Source organism: Grammomys surdaster, unplaced genomic scaffold (genome assembly GCF_004785775.1).
Source record: "Grammomys surdaster isolate TR1022 unplaced genomic scaffold, NIH_TR_1.0 125581, whole genome shotgun sequence".
NCBI classification, from domain to species: Eukaryota; Metazoa; Chordata; class Mammalia; order Rodentia; family Muridae; genus Grammomys; species Grammomys surdaster.
In genome coordinates, this window is record NW_021620427.1 from 729,300 (window position 1) to 748,620 (window position 19,321).

Below are 19,321 nucleotides of genomic sequence, written 5' to 3' on the forward strand. Positions count from 1 at the left end.
TTGGGTAGTGGGTGGCTTTAAAGGGGACATTGAACTAGAGAGCCTGCTGCTTGGCAGTAAGTCGTTTGTCGTAAAGGAGTCTTACCTCTTGCCTCAAGTTTTTAAAATGGAAGAGTGGGCAGGGCATTCTTGGCATACCTAGTAAGAGTACAAAACCCACACCGTAAAATGTTCTGTTTTGTAAATTATTATTCAACTCCTGTATATAAGCACTGAGGAGAGCATAGAACTGAGAATTTATTGGTTTTGATGTTTGATAGGCAAATGGCTTTCAAAAAATTATTTGACCTCTGTCAGTATAAAGTAGTTATATCAAAATCTTGATTTCACACCTACTTGTATCAGTGTTAATAAAAAATTAAGGACTGAAAATTATTTGCTATCTTAAGTAACATTGTGGTTTTACTAATACTATTGTAAAGTTTTATTTTGTGAATCTATTGAATGCAGAAATTAAGAGTTATGACTAATGTCCTTGAAAATTGTAATTGTCATTCTTGAAGCTTGTCTGAAAGTAATGTTTTCTTAGCTAGATTAGTGACTGTAGGACAGTGGCAGATAGATCTCCAGCCTCTATTGGGAGACTACAGAGCAACATAGGGATGAAGGTTTGCTGCTGATCCTGAGTCCATTAGAGTAAAGGAGTGTATTTAATATGAGCATCTGCTCTCTATATTTTTATTTTAGTCTTACCATTTTGTACTTTATATATTTCATTCTAGACCAGAATTCAATATAGGATAGTAATTTTTGTGAGGATAACTATGATTCCTTGGTAGAATTCAAATTTATATGTTCCTTATTGAGAAGGTATATTTTATAAAAGTTATTGCGTACTTCCTGATCTTTATTTTATTCTCAACAGTGTGTAGTATTGACTGAAGTAAAACTGACATTACAAAAGAAGATCAACAACTTTTGCCATTCTCATTGCCCTCCAATTAAGGTAATAGTATAATTTAATAATTATAATATTAACATGCAGTTAACTGAAGGAAGAACACTTTCCATGTTTCTGTTTGTAGTTTTCACTAAGTTGCGTAAGGAGGTCTATGTGTATAGTCACACTAAGATGATTTTTTTAATAAACCTTTTATTTTTAAAGACTCGTAAATAGCCAGGCCTAGTGGCACACTAAGGAGGCACAAGCAAAGCAAGGAGACACCTGTGCACTTCAGGGCCAGCCTAGGCTACACATCAAGTTCCAAGCTAGATAGTGAGGCCCTTATCAAAAAAAATACAACAAAGAAAAAATTTACAAATGCACACACAAACACCAAAATTAAGACCCAGGTAAATAGTCTGCACAGAACAGTCATTTTAAAGCTGTAAAGCTCCGTGTTGGATTTTTAACTTTTGACAGTGTAATGTATTCTCCACCATCTAGAACACAATATCCAATACAGTTCAAACTGGAACAGTGAACTTTGTTTTGTCTTTCATAACTTTGTCCACTGCCTGCATTTAGTCCTTTCTCATGCTCTAATATTCATTCTTTCTTGTTCTCTTTGGCACTTTTATTTATATATAGTCATATATTGTTGATTAGATTCTTTATATCAGGAAGAATGTTTGAATTTTCCTTCTGACAATATACAACCTTTCTTAATGATACACACTTTAAGTTGATCCATTGTTATGCAAATTATATAACTGTTTTTCTTTAGAGCTGAATAGATTTGTGATGCCTATAGAAAGAGCTTTAAGCACAAAAACATTTCTTTACAGAATCTTGGGATGGAGATTGCCATTATTATAGAATTTATCTTTAACAAAGCATTTGTTATTGCGTTAGAGAACCTCATGTTTACCTTTCTTGGCTTGGTTTGCACTTTGACGTCTGTGGCCTTTTTTCTGTAGACTACTCCCAGCTTAACGTCTTCTTCTAATTTCCACTAACTAATGCTTTTGGTGAGTGTACACTCATTTCTGTTTCTGTAACATAATAACTATTCATTCCTAGGCAATTAAACTAGGATAACTGTTTCTTATGTGTTGAACTTAAAATCTATAACCAAGCCAGAATTTTTGTTATTGAAATAACAAGAGTATGTAATGTTGATACATTTAAGGTATTTTTAATTTGTGTCAGAAACCCACTCACCAAATACCACATTTCTTGATTCCTACACTGATTTATAAATGATGGATTCTGTACATGAATAAGGTTACATTTCAGGGAATATACTTAATTCTAAATCAAGTTGTCATGAACTGATATAAGATAACTGAGGTGTTTTTTATTCTTTGTTTTTTCTATTCACGTAAACAAATTTATTTTTGTCTTTTCAGTTTATTAGTACAGATGTATATGGAATTTGGTCCAGATTGTTTTGTGATTTTGGTGATGAATTTGAAGTTTCAGATACAACAGGAGAAGAACCAAAAGAAATTTTCATTTCAAACATAACGCAAGTATGATTATTTTAATACAATTTTAGAGTATAGGAATGCTAATTTTTAATATTTATGGATGATTATTTGTAAAAATAACAGAATATAAAAACTTGGTGTTCAATACTACTCTATAATTTTTAGGCTAATCCAGGTATTGTCACTTGCCTTGAAAATCATCCTCACAAGCTTGAGACAGGACAGTTCCTAACATTTCGAGAAATTAATGGAATGACAGGCTTAAATGGATCTGTACAACAGATAACTGGTAAGTTTACATGTTTTACTAATTTACTTTTAGTTATTCGACCTTAGATTGACGTGATTCACATCTCTGAGCTTCAAATCTGTATTCAAGGGAGAACATACTGAAGAGTGGGCTAATATTACAAGGAAGAAAGTAAAGTATAGAAATACACTATGAGAAAATATAAGTTGAAATTTCAAATCTTTACAAAAGTAAGAAGACAGTTATGAAAAATTGTAGGTGAACAAACATCCCTGCTTGAGCAACCTACTTTAGGAGTGTAAGAAGTTGTCTAGGTTTTGGAGAGTCTGTATGATGATAATTCGCGTGTGGACGAGCTGGCAGTGAAGTAGTAAATGGAGGTGACTGTCAGATCTGCGTTGTGTTCACGGAGTGGAGTATTTAAGCAGGCAAGTTTGGAGTCTTTTCCCCCTTTGCCTTGTTTTCAGAGGACTTACAGATGATTGCTCAAGGGGATAGAGGATGGTAAAGTCAGAGCTTTGAGAGAACATGCACTTGTAAAGTGGAAAGGTGATCGTGGATGGATATGTCTGGCCCATTGGAGATAATTAATTCATATCATTAATCTGCATAATTTGTATTTTACCTGTAGTTGTGTTTAAAACATAAAGACAGCGCTGCACGATTTGCAGCGTAACTTGGTGTCATGTTTACATAGTGGAAGGACAGTGATGACTCACTGGTGTCTTCTGGGCACTTGAAAAATACAGTCAGGTGTGCGTGCCCCGGTTAATATAGTGGCCCACAGTAAGGGTCCTTTTTCTCCTCGTCCTCACCAGCATTTGTCATTTTTGCTTGTTTTTTATACTTATGTTTTAATTTGCATTTTCTTGATGGCTAAAGATATTGAGCACTTTTAAAAATATGTATTGTGAGTTTTTTCTTTAGAACACTGTGAAGTTCAATGACCTATTTATTAATAGCAGCTTTATGTATTTGTTTTGTGTTGTTGAGATTATTTATTCCCAATATTAGCAGTTTTGAAATACAGCTGGCAGATTATTTTCTTCTGCTCTATGGGCTGATTACTCACACTGCTGATTGTGGCTTTTTGGTATGCAAAAGCTTTTTAATTTGATGTTTGAGTACATCTATCTTAAGTAGAGAGGTTCAGATCATAATGTTAAAGAATTTGTATTTGTTTGGGGAAAGTTGACTAACTTGATAATTTGGGATTTATTTATTTATGTTGGGAACCATTTGGTGTTAGAGTGTGGTGATAAGATCAGGTGCTTAGAGCTACCTATATAGTAAGAAGTGGCCTGACAGCAACAGACGAAGTCTTTTACTTTAAAACCCACAGTTTTTAGCAAAAAACATTACTTTTCGGCGAAAGTTGCTTAAACTGAACACTTAGTACTTGGTGCTTCCTGCCTTAAGATAGTTTTGTTCTATGAAAAAGTTATTAAATAACTAAAATAAAACATGTTAACTCTAAAACAGTTTATGTATATTTTTATATCTTATACAATTACTATAGACATGTCTACACATGCATTTAAATAGAGTTCTGATTGAGTTCCACTTTAGATTTCCTCCCCTTTCCAAATATCAAATTAGTTTGGTGTCTGCTTACTTTTTTCTATTTGTACTTTCCTATTTAATATATGACTATTAAGTATTTATGTATATAAGTATTATAATTTATTTGATTACTGGAACTTACTGTTTAATTAAGTTTTTAATTATTATACGGTTCAATAACAAACTAGATTGATAGTGAAAAGTTTTTTACATATCCTTGCTATTCCTCCTCAGTAGTAGGCCACCCATCACGGGTTTATTATGTACCAGTAGAGAGGTTCTTTATACTCTCTTACACAGGAAGTACCTATACATTGTAGGTACATTTGCCATTTCATCAAATAAAATGACTTGTCTTTGTGTACTTGAATTTATTTCTCAGGCATGTATTTTATTCCTTTTACCTACCCATGTACCAATAAAATTAATATTAACATGGTATAGAGGTTTTATAACATATTTTAATATAATACTGTTAGTACCCCCTCACTTCTTACTTTACTTTCTGATCTTCCTCAATTATTTGTAAGTCCCAAAGCTCACATTCAAAGAAATACTTGGTATAGTTACCAAAAGATTCCCAACCCCCTGCAAAGAAAAAAGATGTTTTAGAATCTTACTTTAATAAATGAAGAGTTAATATCTTTGTGATGGTACCTATGAGTAATGTTTATTTTTTTCTTGCAGTGATATCACCATTTTCCTTCAGCATTGGTGATACGACACAGCTGGACCCATATTTACATGGAGGCATAGCTGTGCAGGTTAAGACTCCTAAAACATTCTGCTTTGTAAGTATTTTCTGCTTAAAAGTTTTTTTTTTATTTTTTATTATCTATCTATCTATCTATCTATCTATCTATCTATCTATCTATCTATCTATCTATCTATCTGTTTTGTTTTTCGAGACAGGGTTTCTCTGTGTAGCCCTGGCTGTCCTGGAACTCACTCTGTAGACCAGGCTAGCCTCGAACTCAGAAATCCACCTACCTCTGCCTCCCAAGTGCTGGGATTAAAGGCGTGCGCCACCACTGCCCGGTTATTTTTTATTTTTAAAAAGAAAAAGAAAGAGAAATAGCCCAAAAGAATAAAATGCTCAAGTCAACTTACCATAAAGAATAAACTTTTTAAAAAATTTATAACCAATTTGAATCAAATTAAACCAATAAGGGCAAACTGATACTATAAAAATAACATACGGACATAGGGCTACAGCTTACACACATCACTAGTATGTGCAGTCTTCTGTACTGCAAAGGTTAGGCAAATATAAACTTACACAGTTTAATAACTAGAACACCTCTTGTGTATGATTGTGATTATACCTCAAAGGAGCTAAATAGTGAAAGAATTTATCATACTTTTTACTACCCAAGAAAAAGATAAATGTTTTCATTTTATGCAGCAAGAGCTGTTACACTTTATTACTCAATTATTTGTTAATTCTGCTTCTACTGTTTTAATCTGCATTATAACTACTATGTTTGAAGTGTAGCATAATTCACACTGACTATTGGCAGTGAAAGAACATGCTGACAGCTAGAGTGTAAAGATTGCTAATTTTTTTTTTTTTTAGAACTAATGAGTCTTATTTAAATTCATAGGCTGCTTCTCAATGTCATATGTATAACATATCTTTGGTGTTGGGCTTTTCATGATGTTGCCACAGGCTGTAGGGAGTTTTCAAGATCTCAAGGTTTTAACTTTGTTGTTTTTGTGTTTTTCATTAAGAAAAAAAACTAGTCTTCAAGACTTTGTTCAAATTAGTTAAGCCAATTAAAGTAGAACAGCTAATGAAATCTGCCTCTGTATGCTTTGTCTTGCCCTTGCCCTAAGTTTTAATAATTTTGTGTATCAAATAATTTCATATGTGGTGATGTTTGGAAAACTGTTACATTTCAAATTTTTCTTTTCTTTGCCTTTCTCTTCTTACCTTACACTCATACAGATTTTAACTTAGAATATCTACCTAAGACTTAGCAGGCATAACTAGTCTGATGTTATCAGAATACATGGTAGCTTTTATATAAGGACAAAGCTTGGGATTATAAAGATAGTTTTCATTAATTTTTTTTAAAGTAACCATGTAGTACAAGTGGTTTTTAGTATAGTAAAGAGATATTATATAGCATTTTAACTACAACATTACAAGATTAACTACAGCATTACAGCAATCCAACTTCACCCATTTCCAGGCTTAGAGAACGATCCTTGCTTCCAATGCTCTAAATATTTTGCAAAATAACCACTCAATGTGCTGTGAAATAATTTTCTCTCTCTCTCTCTCTCTCTCTTAGGAACCCCTGGAGAACCAGATAAAACATCCACGGTGCCTTATTGCAGATTTTAGCAAACCTGAGGTAAATATTTGCTTTGCAGGCTTGAAAGGGGCAATGGAGTGGTGGATAGGATTTGGTAAATGATTCAAAACTTAAAATGGGTTAATCATTGTTTCCGGAGGTTCTATTCTTATCTCAATATTTAAAGTTCAAATGGAAGAGGATTTAAAATGAGAATTCATGCCATAAAAATGTTAGAGTAAAATGAAATTGTGCTTTGGTGATTTGCTAGCTTTGATAATTAAGTAATTGTAGTAATACATAGATAGGGCATTACTATAAGATTTTCTTAACTATGCAGTTCTGTCAGACATTTGTTTTATGTGCAGAGGAGGTAGGAGGTAATCAGCAAGGAGATAATACAGCATCTGATTGGAGATCAAAGATGAAACTCAGGTCACCAGGCTTGGTGGTAGGCCATTTCACTGGCCACAGAGTTTTATATAGTACAGGAAGATACACCCTGAAGCTGTTATGTTCTATTTTCCATCACTAGATATGAAACAGTAAATATGTTATGATAAGAAATGAACAGTTTACAGATTTAGAAACACCAATAAAAAAAAAGGCAGCTGTATTTTTATAAATGTTTTTAGGAGTGATTCTGGTTTGGGATTTGGTTGAACTTGGAATCAGAGATCCAATCTGTTAATGATTGCCGCCTCCTGGGTGCTGCGGCTAAAAGTGTGTTACTGGACCCAGCTGTACAAACGTTTTGTTACTGGTATTCAACTGATATTTTATATGAATAACTTAGTAAACACTAGTTATTTGGAAAATGCTTCTTAAAATACCTTTATTGTCTTGAAGTCAAATTATTTAATTTTTCTAATGCTAATTGTCATGTTATACTCTATTGTAAGGGTGAAATTAAATAATAGTTGAAAAACATTTAGCCTAGTCATTGAACTTAACAAATGTTGGCCAATTTGTTTTGTTGTTTCGAATAGGCACCTTTACAGATTCATGTAGCTCTGCTTGCCTTGGACCAGTTTCAGGAAAACTACAATCGTAAGCCAAATATCAGGTAATGCTTTTGTTTTAAAAGGAATGCTTTTTGCTCTCTCTTTTATTAAATGAAAACCATGTCTCAAAAGTTATAGGTTAAAGAATACAACTAACCTTTAATTACTAACATAGCGAGTTATATTACTTTATTACATTACCTGTAAATATGCTTAACTGCATAAACATGGCATTTAGGGTGACTTAGTGGTGGAAGTAGAAAGATCCATTTGTAAGAATAGAATCATACCACACAGGAATTTTTCATATTTGAAGACTTTAAAATCTATAGCTTTTAAAATCAGAACGTCTTCTAATTGGCGAACTGGTAATCTATGATAATGTTTTCTAGCCTAAGTTAGAAACTACAAGTTTCCTGCCTTGTATGTTTAAATCTAAATCTCATATGCTGTCTTAGATGACCATAATTTTGAGGTAATGTAGTCATAAGACAGTTAAGACAGCATTGAATTTAAATGAAAACACATTGTACTGTACTTTGAATATAACCTTGGTGGCAATTAGAAAAATTGAAGTTGTATTCATTATTTCAAATTACAGGTGTCAGCAAGATTCAGATGAACTATTGAAGCTAACAGTGTCTATAAGTGAAACCTTGGAAGAGAAGGTAAATATTAATAAAATTATGGTTGGCCATATATTTATGACATAAATACATATTAATATTTTCCTACATTTAAATCTTCCTATGCTACCTATTGATTTCTGTAGCATTAATAAAGAAGCTCTTTTGTTTTGTTCTACTTTAGTTTGTGTATCTATAAAACATTCATAAGTTGTTGTGAACATTAAATAGTTTTATTTCATAAAGTACTGACAATACCATGTGTCATTTAACTATTATTTGCTACTTTTACTTTTATATTATTGTTAGCACTGTTTTATGGATAAAACTACAAATACATAGATTTTTTTATATTGATAAATATTTTCATTTTCATGGGAGAATGTCTAGAAATACATTGAAAATTCACATAATAGAAGTAAAATATGATATTGAATTTATAAAAAATTGGCACTTTTTTTTGAGACAGCTCTCACTAAGTAGCCTTCTCTGGTCTAAAACTCAACATATGAAGGCCAGCACCAAATTCAGAGAGATCCACCTGTCTCACACTCCTGGGTGCTGAGATTAAAGGTGTACACAACTGACCAACCTTATGTGTCTTTAAAGTAGCTGTACTATTTTGCGTTTTTACAAGATCTGTATCAGGTTCAGTTATAACAGCCTCTTCAAAACTCTGTATTTCCTTTCTGATTGCAACCCGTTATTATTTGTAATTGTATCACATAGATTTGAGCTGAATTTCACTAAAGTTACAATGAATCTGAGGCTATTTTTTTATGTGCCTATGTGACATTTGTACATTTCTTTGGGGTAAGGTGACTTTTCAAAATCTTTACTTATTTTTAATTAGTTATTTTTTGATTGTTGGGGGTTCTATAGTTTTATATATAGTTTTTATATAAGTCTTATTCAAATACACATTTTATAAATATCTCTTTATACTTAGTTTATTGGGGTTTTTTCTATGCTTTATTTTTTTTTAAAAAATTTTAGAATTTTGCTATGATTAGTTAGATCATGCCTAGGACTTATGCACACAAGGCAGGCACCTACCACTGAGATATATCCACAACCATAAACTTTTTTACTAACGTCTCAAGAGTTCCTCTGTGCTCTTCTAAATGGATTATAATTTGGCAGGGTGATGGTTTCTTTAAAAATCTAGTAGAACTCATCAATAAAACTCTGATCCGGACTTTGTTTGGTTGGGACACTTAACCCTTTTTCTTGAATCCGTTTGCTCATTGAATTTTCCATTTAGATGCTTTTTTTTTTATCCTTTTGGTTCAGTTTTGATAGGTCATAGATGTCTAGAAAGTTACTCTTTATTTTCCTAGATTTTCTTAGTTATTGGTTTATTTTTTTTTATAGTATTCCCTATGCTCCTGCGTTTCAGTGTTGTCTGTCGCACACCTTACTTTCATCTCTAGTGTTAGTTATTTGAATTTCCTCCTTCCTTCTTCCTTTTGGTTATTTTGACAGTATGTTCATCTTATATCCTTTCACAGAACCATAGTTTCATTATGTTGGTTTCTACGTCATTCATTTCTGATCTGCATTACTTCTAGCAGCACTTTGTGTTCTTTGAGTTCAGTTATTGGGTTGTCTTGCTGTTCCACATTTCTTATGTTTGTGCGTTATTATTTGTGCACCCGTTGGAACCTAGCATCTGTTCCTGGTTTTGTATGATGACCTTCGTGGAATCCTTCTGTTGAACTCTTCATCCTCACTGCTGCTCACAGAGAGGCCACCATAGGAGTGACAGTGACAATTTAAGAACAAACCAGATACAGAAAATTTTAAAAGTCAATTGTAGTAGTTGGAGAGATGGCTCAGAGGTTAAGAGCACTATCTATTCTTCCAAAGGTCCTGAGTTCAAGTCCCAGCAAGCAAATGGCGGCTGACCATCTGGGATCTGGTGCCCTCTTCTGGCTTGCAGGCATACATGCAAGCAGAACACTTTATACATACATACATACATACATACATACATACATATATACATACATACATACATACATACATAAAGTTTTTTAAAAAGTCAATTGTAAATAGGAATTACACCTTTAGTACTAGTAGACAAGAAATACTCTAGGAATTAGGGTAAATGAGTAAAGATGTGAAAGTATTGAAAATTAAAAAACAAGAGGTAGACAAAGGATAGAAAGAAAGCACGATATGACAAGAAAGTGGGAGATACTGTTACAGAAAATAACAATGAAGAAAATCACAGGACAGCAGAAAGGCTGGTTGGCATTTCTTCCCTGCTGAGCAGTTGCAGGTGGAATTGCTCTGTTTTCCTCCCTCAAGCTTGTCATATTGCAGTGTACTTGATGTTCGGATAAGAGGGAAGCTGGGCAGTGGTGGCACCCGCCTTTAGTCCTAGTACCAGGGAGACAGAAATCACTGTTCTTGAGGCTAGCCTGGTTTGCAGAGAGCATTCCAGGACAGCCAAGGCTGCCTCCACAAAAAGAAAAAAAAAAAAAAGAAGAACAAAACAAACAAACGGAAAAGAGAGTATTGAGTTGTTTTCTCAGTCTAGACTATAGTCAGAAAAGCAAAATTAAACAGAGACTAATAAATAAAAAAACTGCTTAAGTTAACATGAAAATTGGAATTTTTATTATGAGATTAAAACATTTCTATTTAGGAAGAAATTGAGTAGTTTGGGTTGGACTTGTTTGTTTTTTGGAAGTTAGGTTCTAATGATATTGGTAACTTAGTCCCTAAAGTCACAGGTACTGTGTGTGAATACTGTTGCATCACTGTTGTTCGTGGTTTGTGTTTTAGCCTGAAGTGAACGCTGACATTGTGCACTGGCTTTCATGGACCGCTCAGGGCTTTTTACCCCCTCTTGCTGCTGCAGTCGGAGGTGTTGCTAGCCAAGAAGTATTAAAAGCTGTGACTGGGAAGTTTTCTCCTTTATGTCAATGGGTTAGTTCAGTATTTTCCTATTTCTTTACATTTTAAGTTAAGTGCTCCATAAAATAAGTGTGTTGTTAATTATAGCGTGGTATAAGCATATCTTTATAATATGTTTAGTATTATATACAGTATTATGTATTCTATATAATTATGTATTAAATAGAAAAGAAAAGGCAAGTAACTTAATTCTGTAATTGAAAATTCAGAAACCTAATTCTTTAATTGAAACTAACAGGGCCATATGTTTTGTCTGTTGGGATATAACCCAGTTCCTTTCTCAGATGTATTTCCTACCATAAAATATAAAAATCACTAAATTTCTGTTCTGTAGTTTTTCTCTAGTATTTTGGCTTAGTTACCATTTTGGGGCTCTCTGGGCTCTTGAACTACTTCTGTAGAAATTTTGCCATCACCGATCTTCAGGTTTCATTCCTGATATTACCTGAAGATAGAAAATATAAGAGTGATCTGAATTTGAGAACTGTGTAAGATAAAAGCATCACAAGAATTAAAGACATGTGTTTATCTGTTACGAGAAGGAAATAAGTGGCAGGAAGTCTACACATACTCCTTAAGTCCTTTCTTTTGAGGTGATTTTGAATGTAAAATTGTACCCATACAATCCCATTTTTCTGCTGAGTTATTTAAAATAGATTACAAGTTGATTGGTGAAAGTTGGCTTAGTTATAACTATTAATATTATATGAAATACAAATTCTGTTATTAATGTAGTAATATTACAGTGATATTTTCATCTGATTTTGTTCAAATTTAAAACAAGTAACTTAAATGAGAATATGCATTAAGACTGAGTATTTTATTAATTATTACTGAATTTGGAACTAAAAGTGTTGAAACTGTCTTCCTGGATCTTTTCTTTTATAATTATATACGAGGTAAAATATGACATAAAATACTTCCAGTTGGAAGTATAGTCTACATACTTTCTTCTCAAGCTAATCATACTGTTAATTCAACTGTAACTAAAATCAAATGGGAATTTCAAAGTTTTTCTGTAGTTATGAAGAACAGATTTTTGAGGTAAAATTTCCTCTAAAAGTTAAAAAAAATAAAATTATCCTTAGGATGTATAAGTGATATGAATTGAATTACATACATATAGTCTTTTTAGGTTTTAGAGTTTTAAGAATATATATTATAACCACTATTTTTTAAATATTTTACATTGAGTTGTCATTTTTATTATCCCTTCCCAAGATTATTAAGTATAAGAGAAGAGCTGTAGGGTTTTTTTCTTTCATGACTTAAGTCTTAAATGTTATGTTTTTAATCTTCGCTTCAGTTGTATCTTGAAGCAGCAGATACTGTGGAATCCCTAGGCAATTCTCGGCGTGAAGAATTTCTCCCACGGTAAAGCTGAAATTTGGATTATTTTTTCTTAGTATTTCTTTACGAAACAGAGATTGAACAGTTTTTTTGTAAGCATGTCTGTCTTGTGTGTCTTTCTTCCTGACATTTCATTTCTTGGCTTGTTTCTTCTTTGCCTAGTGGTTAAGTAGTACAATAGTACCATGTCTCATTACCACTTTATATGTAGTGATACAGAATGTCAGATTATATGCATGAGAGTGATTAGCATTCAAATGCCATAATATTAATAAATAAAATTGTTGTATATGATTTTTTTTTAATAAATCACTTTCCATTTGAGGCCATAAATTTTTTCAAATCAGTTAAAACTTTGGAGCTTTCATTATCTCAGAAAACCACATAACCCAGAGTTCTGACTTCAGTTTAAATGAGTTAATAACTCAGAATCCCCTCCATAGATTCCTCTAAGAACTTTTTTTAAATACTATGATCTTTATAGAGTTTTTTTTCCCTTGATTAGAATAGTTTCTTTTTATCTGCAATTTAACTTTCTGAGATTTTAGTTACATCTAAACTATCAAAAAGTACAAATGGAATAGTACAGAAATAAGTTGTTGATAAATTTAAATTACATATAGTTAGGTATAGAATGATAACATCACATGTTGTCCTTTCTGGGATGGGAGTCATCCTTCTGTCTGTCCATTAATTCTTTAGCTCTCTCTGTATGTATCAAAGGAACATGTACAAAGAAAACTATGGTTGTTACTTACCCATGTTCTTCAAAGGCACTAGTAGTGATGCCAGAGGTAGTGGTGGACATGCAAATAGTGAAGCAGGAGGAGGGAAGGAGTTACAGACTAACCTGGGCAACGGAAGCCAGACTCTGGCTCAACACTATAAACTACAATTAAACCAAACTAAAGTAAGAAATAAGCTTTAGAAAGAAGATACGATCTGACCTTAAAATTGTAAAGAAGAAATAATTTGTTAACTTTCTTTTGGTAACTCAGCCTGCAAAACTTACTACCGCAGTGTCATAAGTTTATACACATAGGTGTTGTATAAAATGCAGTGTACTTAGAGGAGTCAGTTTCTCCCAAAGTTTCAGACATCACTGATGATCCTGGAATGGATGCCTGAACTATTATAACCTAAAGTCATCTTCATTTACGTCATTTGGATATTGGTAGGGTCTTTTCTTTTTCAAGGAAGGTAGTTCATCTCATAAATTGAGGAAAACTTCTTTTAAAAAATGTTTAATTAAAATATAATTAACAATTCCTTCTTCCTTCTAGCCCCCCCCAACCCTTCCCATGTTCCCCAGCTCTGTCTCAATTGATGGCCTCTCTTTTAGTATTTTGTTTCTGTATATACATAAATACAGTCTGTTGAGTTTAGTTAGTGTGGCATGTGTTTGTTTGACTCAAGGACTGTCTACGTTGTATTGGATAACCAATTCGAGGGCTCGTCTCTGGAAGCTAATTCTCCCTCCTTAGCAGTCATTAGTCATACTTCTTTGTTTAGGAGTAAGAAAGGCTGTAGGAAACTAAAGTATATTCTCTTTTAAGGTACAGTATTGTCACTAACAATAATCAAATGTATTTTTATATCGTTCTGTCTTCTTGGTAAATGTGTCTTCAGAGGTGATAGGTATGATGCCTTACGAACCTGCATTGGAGATACATTGTGTCAGAAGCTACAAAATTTGAACATCTTCTTAGTAAGTCTGAGTAAGGATGGGAATAAGTGATATGTTCAAAATGTGGTTGAATGTTAAGTTAATTTTTAAAGTCAACTTGCTCTAAATGAGTAACCGATAAATCATACAGTCTCCAGAGCTTAAAATATTTACTGCCTGGGCCTTTTACATAAAAGTTAGCCAATTCGGGATCTGAAGAATTTATTCATTTCAAAATAAAACATGAATGTAACAGCTTCAACATTAAATGATTGTCTAGAAGTACTTTACATTTTTTTAAAATCACTACATTAAGAAATGAATAAATGTATTCTCTTTTTTAAATAGTATATTTTGAGAGATTTTTCACAAGAGCATAAATGTTGGCTAGTCTTAAAAATACTACTTTAGTAATCATTTTTGTAAAGTGATAATTTAAAGATTAGCAATTACTGTTGAGTTTTTTTTCATATAGTTAGAACTTCTTATAATTAAGATTCAAATATCTGTTTTACTGAAAATTCTTAGTAGACTTGTCTTAAACATACTTCTGTCTTTCAGATATACTCACAAATATCTAAAAGTAAAGACCTTTTCATGTTACCTAGTTCTAGGCTTGGGTTATTCTTATGTTTTTGGTTTTTGGTTTTTCTTCTGTTACTGTTTTTTTTCCTCTATAAGAAATGAGTTCTGCATTTAGCGTTTGTTAGATATCTTTAAATGTTTTTTGTTTAAAGAAATTGTAAATACCATGGCTTCCTTATTTGTTTTATACTGGTTTTTTTCTTTAATTAAGACACTTAAAAGGCATTATGAAACTTGTAAAAAGTAAAATCTACCACAAGTAAATCACAAATCAGTTTTTAAAAATTGTAGTTAGTATTAATAGCATTTGAAGAACATTAGAATGAAATTCTTTATTTGTTAAAACTTACAGTCTTGTTGTCTGACATTTGTACTCTTTCTCCGATAGGTAGGATGTGGCGCCATAGGCTGTGAAATGTTAAAAAACTTTGCATTACTGGGTGTTGCTACAGGCAGAGAGAAAGGAATGGTAAGAAGCAAGTCATTTCAGACATGAATGTTTGTATTTCTCCTGTTGCCCTTTTTCAACTGTGTTTGACTCTACACCAGCCTGCCTTACTGGTAGACCATTAAACTGAGAATTAGAAGACTAATTGTCTCTGGTCAGTTTATAGTCACAGTTTCCCTGCTTCTCGGTTCTTAACTGTAATTTCCTGAAACTGAAGAACCATATTATTCTTTTGTTACACTATTCATTCTTAATTAAATATTAACATGAGAGATGGCACTAAAAAGCTGCAGAGTATTCAGATACTTTAAATGAGTTTCAAACAGTAAGAATAGCATATTTTGGTATGCAGTTAAAATTCTTCAGACTGAGTTATTGCAAAATCATGTCATTTAAAATAACTTTTATTTATGGCATTTTACCTATAAGATAAAAGCTTTCATAAGTGACTTCATATATTTATCTTGGTAACTAAGTAACTAGAAAGTATATGATATTCCACATAGTGGCTTACTGATACAGTTTTAAAGGGGATTCATCATTATAGCTATAGGTAGGCGCACATTTATATTATCCATGTTTGATATTTCTAAACTGTGCTCCACAAACTACGAGTCTATTAGCTTAAAAGTTACTTGGGTTTTTCTTGTTTTAAATCGCTTCTTTACTGTAAGCTTGGGGATTACCTGAATGCTTTAACTGTATAGAAAAATAGTGCTTTTAGTAGGTAAAGGTCAGGATGAGCTGAAGTGAAGAAACCTACTGACATCAGATAGCGAAATAAAGCCTGTAATGTGAGCAGGGCTCTGTCGTTCTGAACACAGAGATATGTTGTAACAAAACTGTAAGTGTTCATAGATACACCCAAGGTGTAAAGAGAAATCCCCAGGTACCTAGAATCAAGGGGAAAATGAAACCTTGAATTATTCACCAAATACATTTTTTCTCTATTTTTAATGTCTAAAACTTTAAGTAGAAAAGGAAGTCACTCACCAGAAAGTAAGACTCTTAACCAGCAGAGACAGAGAGAGAGAGAGAGAGAGAGAGAGAGAGAGAGAGAGAGAGATCTCTAACATAAAATTCCACAAAAATGTGACACATACTCAAGGAAAATTAATAAAAGAAAATGAATGTGAACACCAGTCAATACCTGAAACTTGAATTCACACCGAGAAATACAATGCCAAAGCCAATATTTTTAATTCTAGCTTAATAGCACATTCATTTTCAATTCTGCAGATTATTTTACATGTTTGTTTTCTTCTTTCACCTTCTAGAATTAGGATCTATACATTCTTGAAGGGCAAGTATTTTAAGCCTATAGATCAATTATCTATGACAGCTAGTTGGCTGTATGAAAATATTCAACTGCCTAGTAGTTTATAGATTCAGCCTTAGTTGGAGCTCCTGTCAAATTGAAACATGACAGCATTCCCAAATTACTTCAGGTGAAGAATAAATATTGGGCTAGCAAGATAGCTTATCAGGTAAAGACACTTGCCATTAAACCTGATTTAGTTTGATCCCCAGAACCCACCCATGGAAGGAGTTGAAGGACTTTTACAAAGTTGTTGTTTGAGTTCCACACTCATGCTATGGCCACACATTCTTCACACATGTACATAATAATTAGGAAATAATGAATAACTTTTAAAAGAAGAAATGTCATAAATTTAAAAGAGATAGCTCTTCTGTGAGTAATTAATTTTGTGGATCTAAAAGATGATAGAGATAGTTTTAGTCTTCAGATAAAGAATTTTTAAAGAAAGTTTCTAATGAGCTTAAATCATCTGTGTTGTTTGCTATGCTCATGTACTAAATATTAGTTGGGGTTAAGAAATTTAACAATAGCATATTACTGGTAACCATTTGAAATTTTTTTAAATGACTATTACTGGCAAAAATGATTTGAGAGTGCTGTTTCAGTCATAGTGAGAAATGCAAAACAGATTTATTTGTTTTGTTCTTCTCTGTTATAAGGTAACAGTTACAGATCCTGACTTGATAGAGAAATCCAACTTAAACAGACAGTTCCTGTTTCGTCCTCATCACATACAGGTTTGTCACCGTTTTCTTATCATAAACAGATAATGGTTGCTGAGGAATCCTGTTCTTTGTTAGATTCTTAAGAGAAAGAATAAAGTATTCTTTGGAAAAAACAAAATGAAGAAAATAATGATCTCTCGTACACACTAAAATTGTCTTTTGGATGTTATTATTTGAATCGTGAAAGATGAGTAGTACTTTTCATTTTGTAATCACAAAAATATGTTTCTATAAACAGGTTCTCTAATTTGAAGTTTTAACAAAGCACAATTTTTTTTTTTTGCTATAAAACAGGTAAGGTTTAATATTTAAAACTGCTATACCAATTTTAACATCCCCTTGTATTGTAAAAGACTATTTAGTTGTCTCAAACCAAAATATTTAAATCTGGAAAAGAAACAGGCAATACACTCAAAGTCAGAGGCAGGTGGATCTCTTCAGTTGCAGGCCAGCCTGGTCTATACAGTGAGTATTAGTCATAGTTAGTGACATGATAAAACCCTGTAGTGGGAAACAGAAAAGAAAGAATATGTTAATCAAAACTACATGCTTTTAGTTTAAATTTTTCCCTTGATTCTCAACTCATTGTTGATCTTAGGAGAAGAAATGTAAGCATGTTTTGAACGAGAAGAGACTACAATAGCGGGCGTAGTTAAACTGATATCCTCTGACGTAAAGACAAGGGACGCAGTAGCAGTCTCTGTGAATTCAAATGTTTTACTAAATGATCCACTGTGTATTATTTGTAGATGAACACCAAAGACCTATTTGTTAATTTCCTGACTTCTAACAGTTTCTGACTTTATTCTTATAGTAAAAAGTAAGACATGTTAGCCAAATAGTGAGAAGAGACAGAAAGAGAAACTCAAAGGCTGCTGTAAAGACCTTCATAACACCTGAAATGATACAAGATTCAGTGACAGGAATGAAATGACAAATGGTGGATAAACCTTTAATTAAAAAATGAGATAAATATATATTTTTTTGTAAAAATACTTTCAAATTTCTGAAGCACTTTGTTAAACAATGAAGGATGACTAGATTGTGTTAATATGTGAATTATTTGAGCTAACTTCATTACTTTGCTGTCACCTCATATATTCCAAATGATTAGACTATGTAAATTCAGTCATAGTTCATCTTTTCTGTTTAACATTTATTCCTTCTGGTTTTATTTGTTACTTGTTTAGAAACCCAAAAGCTATACTGCTGCTGAAGCAACTCTGAAAATAAATCCTCAATTAAAAATAGATGCACACCTCAACAAAGTTTGTCCAGCCACTGAGAGCATATACAGTGATGAATTTTACTCTAAGCAAGATATCATTATTACAGCACTAGATAATGTGGAAGCCAGGAGATATGTAGACAGGTATGTTCTTGAAATTCAAGTGCATAAAGAACTACTTTTATTTCTGTTTTTCACTCTCACTTTTTGAAAAATTACCTAATTATTTTTATGTCGTTCTACTAAAACTACTCAAATTTAAGCATATTGATGACTTCCCACTATACTTAGAAAATTTTAATATTGATAAAACAGACTAAATGGATTTTTTAATGAAATACCTACCACCCTCCCGTGTTCCTACTTTCAATGTGGCGGTGTTCCCTGTTCCTCCTTATTGTAGCTGTATACACCTCCTTTAGGATCTTCAAAGGCCTCTTTACCTTAGGAACTAAATCGGTTTTGTGCTTCTGCAAGTTGTATTTCTCTTCCCTCAAAATTCTTGTCCCCAGCTGTGCATACTGCCAATTCTTTCCTTTAAAGTGTTCCCTCATCTTTGAGTTTCAGCCTAAATATTTTTCTTAAAACAGACATTAACTCCTAAATCTGCTTTTCTTAATACTTTTTCATTGTGGCACTTATTTTTATTGACATACATATTTACTTAATGTTTGGTTCTTCGCTAAATTTTTCATCCAAAGATCATTTATTTTCAATGTCAATCACCTGATTTCATTCAGTGTGGTTTATGAAATGGGTCATTGAATGAATCATTGTATGACTGTAATATTAGGATGACAGAGCATATGTCAGAGGTTAACCAGTTGAGAAATGAGAGAGAAACAAATCTGGAGCAGCAAGGGGGAAAAAAAAAACAAGAAAAAGGTTACTGCATTTCTCTGTGTGTGTGTGTGTGTGTGTGTGTGTGTGTGTGTGTGTGTGTGTGTGTGTGTGTGT

At 32.7% G+C, this 19,321-nt stretch overlaps 1 protein-coding gene across 1 annotated transcript in view; it reads left to right on the plus strand.

Moving 5' to 3' along the window:
* The window catches only part of Uba6 (ubiquitin like modifier activating enzyme 6), a 62,536-nt gene that overhangs the window by 15,074 nt on the left and 28,141 nt on the right, over positions 1-19,321 (plus strand). The window contains exons 7-19 of the mRNA XM_028786802.1: positions 866-946; positions 2,293-2,415; positions 2,539-2,662; positions 4,874-4,977; positions 6,484-6,546; positions 7,476-7,552; positions 8,092-8,158; positions 10,910-11,053; positions 12,348-12,415; positions 14,021-14,099; positions 15,031-15,111; positions 17,071-17,148; positions 18,327-18,508. Coding sequence (XP_028642635.1) covers positions 866-946; positions 2,293-2,415; positions 2,539-2,662; positions 4,874-4,977; positions 6,484-6,546; positions 7,476-7,552; positions 8,092-8,158; positions 10,910-11,053; positions 12,348-12,415; positions 14,021-14,099; positions 15,031-15,111; positions 17,071-17,148; positions 18,327-18,508 — 1,271 coding nt within the window. The remainder of the gene's footprint in view (positions 1-865; positions 947-2,292; positions 2,416-2,538; positions 2,663-4,873; positions 4,978-6,483; positions 6,547-7,475; positions 7,553-8,091; positions 8,159-10,909; positions 11,054-12,347; positions 12,416-14,020; positions 14,100-15,030; positions 15,112-17,070; positions 17,149-18,326; positions 18,509-19,321) is intronic.